Here is a 9,071-nt window from a genome sequence, read left to right as displayed (position 1 = left end):
CTACTATCACCATGTTCCCAGCTAGCCATCCTCTTCACAGGCTGTCATAAAGACTGCTGTTCTAATCCAGGGAGATTAAATGGCAGGGATTATTTGGATACTTACACTTCCTTTTATGAAATCATTGTAGTAGACTTTTAAAACGAGTTCTGTATTCGACATATAACGCTGTATGAAGCAATAAACAGTTGATGTACATCAGACCAAAGGAACTTGGTTTGGCCGGGGTAGGCCATCATTGTAAATAAGAATTTGTTCTTAACTGATTTACCTAGTTAAATATAAAAAAAAATACATAAATAACATTTGACAAATTGCATACTCAGCCTTTAGATACATCCCAGCGTTGTAAATTAATGACATTTTCAAATCCTGGTGCTGACTAGCAAGAGGTTTAGAGAGGGACGTACAAAATTAGATTAACGTGATTGTRAGCCGCAGGGTATTGTCGTAGATAAAATTTGAAAATAAAACAAATATGCAAATAGGGTTTTATTATTTCATGGCGTACATGGATTGTTTCATAAACTTGGCTATGAACTTAATTTACAAACATTTATAACCCTTGTCTGGTGAAGTAGCTCATGTTACAGATAGTAAATGGGCTAAAACACTAAACCTCCTGCAAGTCCCCACTCCCAAATAAAGAAAATTATCCCTAACCAAATGGATCTTAACTCAACCAACTCATCATTCATTTAACATATACAGACTCATCTTTAACAGAAAGTCCTCAGAAACCTTGGATGATAATGAGAGCTCATAAGAAACCAAATGGGCACCTGTAGTATGATGACACCTACAATAATCAACATAAACATCTGTGACATAGTAATATGCAGACACCTGTGATGTACAAATGAAATGACATGAGCCTCTGAAGGTTCTATACACAGCCAAGGTTGTTATAGATACCAAGGTTAGGTCATGAATATTCTAATATCCCATAACATACATGAATGCGATGTTGTCCTAACCTGGATTAATGAACCTAGTGCACAGCCATGTTGTCAGGAGCACTCCAGTGCAGTGGACACCTGGTAGGTCTGGCTCTTCATCCTCCTCTTCATCTCTCGGATCATCTGACAGACGGCCAGGGGGTAGCAGCAGTACACCGTGGTCCAGTCCTCACAGACACTGCCCTACACACACACAGGGCCGGGTCACATTTGGTCTCAGGTGAAAGGGTGCTTAGCRATCTTAAACCTGGCTGCAGAACAAATATGGTGGCATGGTCTTTTACTGAGTCCCTTCTAAACAAATCAAACAAATTGCCAACCGCATGCCATACAAAATAAATGAAGTGATCCACTGTTAGTAGAGAGAGCGAAAGTAAATGTGAGTGAAACATTTCATTGTACTATCACCATGTTCCCAGCTAGCCATCCTCTTCACAGGCTGTCAAAGACTGCTGTTCTAACACTAGCAAAGAGTCCAACCTAAATATCTTGAAATAAAGACAGTGATACTGAATTGTTCTTTCTGTGAGTGAACACTGCTTTTGTGCCCACTCACTGGGCACACACTGATTGAATCAATGTCGTTTCCACATAATTTCAATGATGTACCAGTCATATGTTTGGACACACCTACTCWTTCAAGGGTTTTTCTTTATTTTTATTATTTTCAACATTGTAGAATAATAGCAAGACATCAAAACGATGGAATCATGTAGTAACCAAAAAAGTGTTAAACATCAAAAAATATTTTATATATTTGAGATTCTTCAAAGTAGCCACCCTTTGCCTTGTTGACAACTTTGCACACTCTTGGCATTCTTTCAACCATCTTCATGAGGTAGTCCCCTGGAATGCATTTCAATTAACAGGTGTGTCAAAAGTACATTTGTGGAATTAATTTCCTTCTTAATGCGTTTGAGCCAATCAGTTGTGTTGCGACAAGATAGGGGTGGTATAGAGAAGATAGCCCTATTTGGTGAAAGACCAAGTCCATATTATGGCAAGAACAGCTCAAATAAGCAAGGAGAAACGATAGTCCATTATTACTTAAAACATGGTCAGGCAATCCGAAACATTTCAAGAGCTTTGAAAGTTTCTTCAAATGCAGTCACAAAAACCATCCAGCGTTATGATGACTGGCACTCATGAGGACCGCCACAGGAAAGGACGACCTAGAGTTACCTCTGCTGCAGAAGATACGTTCATTAGAGTTAACTGCACATCAGATTGCACATCTCAACATCAACTGATCAGAGGAGACTGTAAATCAGGCCTTCATGGTCGAATTACTGCAAAGAAACCACTACTAAAGGACACCAATAAGAAGAAGAGACTTGCTTGGGCCAAGAAAAGTGAGCAATGGACATTACACCGGTGGAAATCTGTCCTTTGGTCTGATGAGTCCAAATTGGAGATTTTGATTCCAACCGCTGTGTCTTTGTGAGACGCAGAGTAGGTGAACGGATGATCTCCCCATGTGTGATTCCCACCGTGAAGCATGGAGGTGTGATGGCGTGGGTGTGCTTTGCTGGTGACACTGTCTGTGATTTATTTAGATTAAGGCACACTTAACCAGCATGCCTACCACAGCATTCTGCAACAATACATCATCACATCTGGTTTGCGCTTAGTGGGACTATCATTTGTTTTTCAACAGATCAATGACCCAACACACCTACAGGCTGTGTAAGTGCTATTTGACAAAGAAGGAGTGCTGCATCAGATGACCTGGCCTCCACAATCACCCAACAGGCCAAGTGAGATGTTATGGAATGAGTTGGACCACAGAGTGAAGGAAAAGCAACCAACAAGTGCTCAGCATATGTGGGAACTCCTTCAATACTGTTGGATAAGCATACCAGGTGAAGCTGGTTGAGAGAAAGAGTATGCAAAAGGCAAAGGGTGGCTACTTAGAAGAATCTCAAATATAAAATACATTTTGATTTGTTTAACACTTTGAGAAATGTAGAAAATAGTAAAAATACAGAAAAACCCTTGAATGAGTAGGCGTGTCCAAACTTTTGACTCGTACTGTGCGTTGAAATAATGTGGAATAGTAAGCAGCAGGTCATCTCTTGGGTCTCTAAGCCTTTAGGGGCAATATCTACTAAGCTAACATTTGCAATTGTTTTAAGACCGTCATACCGTGGATCATTTAGCTATTTGATCTTACATTTTAGGACCCCTGTAGGTATGAAAACAAATATTACGAAATTATTTGATGAAACATTGAATTTGGCCTTACTGTTATAGCCATAGAAACGCATTGAATAACACATTCATACATGGCAAAACTGATAGTAAAAAAACACATCAGAAGGAACTGTTTTTTCAAGTGTCTGTCCTATATCTGAGAGACAAGAAAGCTCAGGAACATCTATATACAGTGGTAAGAAAAAGTATTTTAACCCTTTGGAATTATCTGGACTTATGCATAAATTGGTAATACAATTTGATCATCTAAGTCACAACAATAGACAAACACAGTCTGCTTAAACGGATAACAAAAACAATTATACATTTTCATGTCTTTATTAAACACACCGTGTAAACATTCACAGTGCAGGGTGGGAAAAGTAAGTGAACCCTTGGTTTTAATAACTGGTTGACCCTCCTTTGGCAGCAATAACCTCAACCAAYCGTTTTCTGTAGTCGTGGATCAGACCTGCACAATGGTCAAGAGGAATTCTGGACCATTCCTCTTTACAAAACTGTTTCAGTTCAACAATATTCTTGGGATGTCTGGTGTGAACAGCTCTCGAGGTCATGCCACAGCATCTCAATCGGGTTGAGGTCAGGACTCTGACTGGTCCACTACAGAAGGCGTATTTTCTTCAATTGAAGCCATTCTGTTGTTGATTTACTTCTGTGTTATGGGTCGTCGTTCTGTTGCATCACCCAACTTCTGTTGAGCTTCAATTGGAGGACAGATTAGCCTAACATTCTCCTGCAAAATGTCTTCATGAACTTGAGAATTCATTTTTCCGGCAGTTATAGCAAGCTGTCCAGGCCCTTCGGCAACAAAGCAACCAAAAACCATAATGCTCCCTTCACCATACTTTACAGCTGGGATGAGGTTGATGTTGGTGTGCAGTGCCTTTTTTTCTCCACACAGTTTTGTGTGTTCCTTCCAAACAACTCAACTGTATTTTCATCTGTACATWGAATATTTTGCCAGTAGCGCTGTGGAACATCCAGATGCTCTTTTGCGAACTTCAGACGTGCAGCAATGTTTTTTGGGGACAGCAGTGGCTTCTTCCGTGGTGTCCTCCCATGAACACCATGCTTGTTTAGTGTTTTACGTATCGTAGACTCATCAACAGAGATGTTAGCATGTTCCAGAGATTTCTTTAAGTCTTTAGCTGACACTCTAGGATTCTTCTTAACCTCATTAAGCATTCTGCGCTGTGCTCTTGCAGTCATCTTTGCAGGATGGCCACTCCTAGGGAGATTCGCAACAGTGCTGAACTTTCCTCAATTTATAGACAATTTGTCTTACCATTGATGAACATCAAGGCTTTTAGTGATACTTTTGTAACCCTTTCCAGCTTTATGCAAGTCAACAATTCTTAATCTTGGGTCTTCTGAGATCTCTTTTGTTCGAGGCATGGTTCACATCAGGCAATGCTTCTCTTGAATAGCAAACTCAAATTTTGTGAAGGTTTTTTTATGGGGCAGGGCACCTCTAGAAAAACATCTCCAATCTCGTCTCAATGATTGTACTCCAGGTTTGCCGACTCCTGACTCCAATTAGCTTTTCGAGAAGTCATTAGTGTAGGGGGTCACATACTTTTTCAAACCTACACTGTGAATGTTTAAATTATGTATTCAACATAGACAAGAAAAATACAACAATTTGTGTGTTATTAGTTTACGCAGACTGTGTTGTCTGTTGTTGTGACTTAGATGATCAGATCTAATTTTATGACCAATTTATGCAGAAATCCAGATAATTCCAAAGGGTTCACATACTTTTTCTTGCCACTGTATATTTATTTCTCAAATTTTACCCCTTTAGTTTTGGCACATTCTACAGTATCTCCTATTCGTTTTTACTGTCCGGTACTGGTTTACAGTCAGACGAGTCTTCCGAAACAGCCACCATATCTGTGTTCGTGAGTCTTATTTTGATGGTGGGGTCCAAATCGTTTGTCTCAAACCGTTCGGACTTCAGATGTTTTTGTGAAAAGTAACCTTTCTGCATCCTCTCATGTCTGACAAACACTGATTTTGGGAAACGCCTGTCTACCGCATAGGTGAATGGCCAACACCGGCGGATTCAGTGGATTGAGACGGAGCCCATGCAAAAAAACAGGAAGTCTCTAGCGTCAACACACTCAAGGTCAAACTCAAACTTTTGCTTACACCCGGGGTCCATATTTAGGAACATTACAAAAGTGAACGTTTAAATAAAAATTCTGCCAATTAAAATAGAACGTGATAAAACGCTGCATGTTATCTGTTCCCATTAGATAACCTGGCACATTTAGCCCTATGCTAACCTGACCTCCTGGCAGTGATTGTCAAATTCTGCATCAGCCTATCAAAGACAGACTTTAAATCCACCAACCAATGGTATTTTGAGAGTTTGGAACAATAAGGTTCTGCAAAAAGATGATTCTGAGATAATTGGCTTTAAAGTTCCGAACCTTTACTGGTTTAAATGCTGCAATTTTTATCTTGTATTATTTTGAACTTAACATGAATTTGGGTATTTAGAGTACTATATAGGTAGAGAACATTGGACAGAACAAGGCTGTCAAACCCTTTGACAAAGATACAACCTTATAGCCCCAAGCTATCCATTTCTGAAAATAGGTCAACTTGGCCATGAGGGATATTTTAAGGTATTCTTTTGTTCCACTTGGCCCATCACAATTGTAGTGTGACAATATCTCATGGTGCATCCTTGACTAGGCTACGAGCTACTAATGTTCAAGAGGCAGGTTTTTGCACATATGACAAAATCCCACATTTTTACTTATCTGTTTCAAACACATCCATGTGCTTTTTTGGGAAAAAGATAAAGGAGATCTATACAACATTTAAGTGTATACTACATTGTAAAAAAAGTGGAAGAGCCTTATGGTCTTGGCAAATAGCGGTCATGTAGCTCCATTACAATCACTGCCAGGTGGCATACAGTACACCACTAAACAMGTCAACTGTTAATCAATTGGATACAGTAACTGTGGGTTTGAGGTCCTCAACGCTCGATTCAAATTACGCATATGTGACGAAGTGGATGATTCTAATAATGTATATAAAACATTGTACATGTAAGTGTAGCTTACACATCTATGTAATATACAGTGTACAAAATATTAGGTACACCTCTTTCCATGACAGGCTGGCCAGCTGAACCCTTATTGAAATCACTTGCTAAATCCACTTCAATCAATCAGTGTAGATGAAGGGGTGGAGACATGTTTAAGAAGGATTTTAAACCTTGAGACATGGATTGTGTGATGTGTGCCATTCAGAGGGTGAATAGGCAAGACAAAAGACTTAAGTGCCTTTGAACGGGGTATGGCAGTACAGTAGGTGCCAGGCTCACCGGTTTGAGTGTGTCAAGAACTGCAAGGCTGCTGGGTTTTTCACACTCAGTTTCCCATGTGTGCATCAAGAATGATCCAGCACCCAAAGGACATCCAGCCAACTTGACACAACTGTGGGAAGCATTGGAGTCAACATGGGCCAGCATCCCTGTGGAACGCTTTCAACACATTGTAGAGTCCATGCCACGACGAATTGAGGCTGTTCTGAGGGCAAAAGGGTGTGCACTCAGTGTTTGTAGGCTAATAAACTTGATTATCAGCAGTGCTTGTCTACAAGGCTATAGAAAGATGCAGTTCCTCGTTAAATGTATTCTTAATCTTCATTTTCAATGTGTTGGCTGCACTTCCCTTCACTACACATTAAATGTAATTCTACATTTCAAAGGAAAAAAACAATACCTCACCTGGGATTCAAACTTGCAGCAAACTGCAAAAATTACCTGGAGCCAGGATCACTACACTGAGTCATTCCTCCAGTTGAAATTTAGTACGTGTTTTAGTACCTTCGATTAGCATATGGTGTCGTTTGATATCTGTCACGTCCAACGACGTCAACATTTGTAARTGGCTGATGCATCATTTTTTTTACAGGAAATAATGACTGCCGGTGAAGTTAGTATCGAGCTAAATGTGTCAGTTAATCTTTTGGGAACAGCTAACATGTAGCATTTTATCAAGCGCAACTACGTCTGATTTTTGGCTGGTATGCATATGGAGAAACATTTTAAAACGTAAACTTTATCGAAACGCTTGCAAGTATGGACCCACAGTGTTATATTTAATAAAACGTGATGACGTCACCAATTTCCACACGGACATCGACCTCAATAACACCCAATAAACCTCCTCTTCACTATTGCGTAACAATCCTCACCCGTATCTTGTATCTCTCCCTGATGCCCACCCGCATGGCAAACGTGGAGCCAGGGAGCAGGGGCAAACACAGACACTCCCCATAGTGGTGGGCCAGACTCAGGTCTAGGCAGCAGGGCACAAAGGCCCCTAAGAGACCTGCATGGGCGGAAAGAGAAATATAGGGCTAAGTTTAGTTCTCTGCAACTCTCAACAAGATAGTAGTAGTTGTTTAGACAACTTTAAATTTAAATACATGTTTAGCAACCCTACAGAGTGTTGATAGATTTGATGTGGTATCATGCAAGAGAATCGTCATCTCCATGATAAATCCTCTATGAAAACACTGAATTTCCTTAATTAACAAAGGTAGAGCATAACAGGCAGTAGGCCCATGTAAGATAGCAGTACAGCCATCCACCATTTGACCAGTTCAGTTACCCAAACCAGTAACTTTGACACTTAGCCTGAGTGTGTGTGCAATGCAGTGAGATAAGCCCAGGGCTATGTCTGCCTCACATGTTGTCCCGTCTCCACACACGTTGAACAGGCTGCTGTTCCAGTCCCCTCCAGTCTGAGTGATCGTGGTCACTGTCGTCTTGGTTACCCCCAAGCCAGGCTGCGTGAGAACGGGAAGTTCCATCGCAGCAGCAGCACTCTGTGGGTTCCAACCTGCACTTCCTGTTCCTATGTCCCAGCCCCCGGCTTCCTCTTCATAACCTGGGGCCTGCTGCAATGCTGCTTTGGTGACTGGTGCACAACTGAGATAAACAAGACAAACAGAAACGGCATTTAAAGTATAGAAATTAATGTAGGATTAGCAGTACTGCAATGTGGCCCGAATAGGGGTTAAATAAATAAACATAACACCTCCAAAAGGGCTTAAGAACATGTTGGAATGATGTATTACACCCAACAACGGTCATCTCTACTGATAAGGGCCAAAAACTTACTGGTCTGTGGTGGCTGTGACTATGGCTGTGGTATCCTCCATGCTGACTGCTCCCTGCCAGGGAAGGAGGGGGGAGACTGCGTGAGCTTCCCACTAAGACGGGGTGTGCTTCTCCAGATAGGGCTAGAGCGCAGCAGCCCTGCCAGTGGCTGCTCTGGGAAGATAACACATTTTGGTCCTCCTTTTCTAGGGGCTCGTAACACCCTCTACAGTGCAAATGGCACACCACCAGCGGGGCCAGAGCTAGCCAGCCAACTAGAGCCTGCGGATGAAAGGTTCATACCCCCAACAGAGCTCTCCCTAAGACAAAGAATACTCACCCAGGCATTGACAGCAGTGCCAAAAAGAAAATAATTGTATAAGAAAACACGACACTTACCTTAATCATAGACACCAGCAACGTGCTTCCAGAGATCTGTAGTAACGGCAAATGAGTCGCTCACAACCAAAGACACAAATAAGCGAGCGTCTGCACGTACTCGTGGTTGCCGTCTTAAACATTTCCGCTCAATGAACGCACATCGACCTGATCAGATCTGCTTTTTTTGGTGCGGTCTTTATGACAGTAATGGGCTGGGGAGGCTCGTGGTCAAATACAAAACATCTCACCATGATTCTCTGAACAGCTGAGAACATTTCCTATTGAAAGCAAAATGTATTGTTTCTATAAACACACACACTACAAAGTAGAGACAGAGGTAGACCGTGTTTCAACTGCATGACTGATTTCAGGAAACCCTGACCTAGAGG

The 9,071-nt window shown here is 41.3% G+C and overlaps 1 protein-coding gene across 3 annotated transcripts; it reads right to left on the bottom strand.

The window, feature by feature from the left end:
- Positions 1–477: 477 nt before the first annotated feature.
- On the bottom strand, positions 478–8,814 carry LOC111980289 (cornifelin homolog B). Of its 3 annotated transcripts, none has more exons than XM_024011009.1 (5): positions 8,701–8,814; positions 8,323–8,475; positions 7,889–8,130; positions 7,392–7,528; positions 478–1,142 (listed from the first exon to the last, which is right to left on the bottom strand). In XM_024011009.1, exons 2-5 carry the CDS (start codon positions 8,361–8,363, stop codon positions 1,011–1,013), a joined length of 552 nt encoding a protein of 183 aa, XP_023866777.1. In that variant the 5' UTR covers positions 8,364–8,475; positions 8,701–8,814; the 3' UTR covers positions 478–1,010. The 3 variants fall into 3 exon arrangements, with proteins under 3 accessions (XP_023866777.1, XP_023866778.1, XP_023866776.1); XM_024011010.1 differs by having other exon boundaries at positions 8,323–8,470; XM_024011008.1 differs by having other exon boundaries at positions 8,323–8,375.
- Positions 8,815–9,071: the final 257 nt, after the last annotated feature.

The sequence above is a fragment of the Salvelinus sp. IW2-2015 genome, linkage group LG20 (genome assembly GCF_002910315.2).
Source record: "Salvelinus sp. IW2-2015 linkage group LG20, ASM291031v2, whole genome shotgun sequence".
Taxonomy (NCBI): domain Eukaryota; kingdom Metazoa; phylum Chordata; class Actinopteri; order Salmoniformes; family Salmonidae; genus Salvelinus; species Salvelinus sp. IW2-2015.
This window is presented reverse-complemented; position numbering and strand designations above follow the sequence as displayed.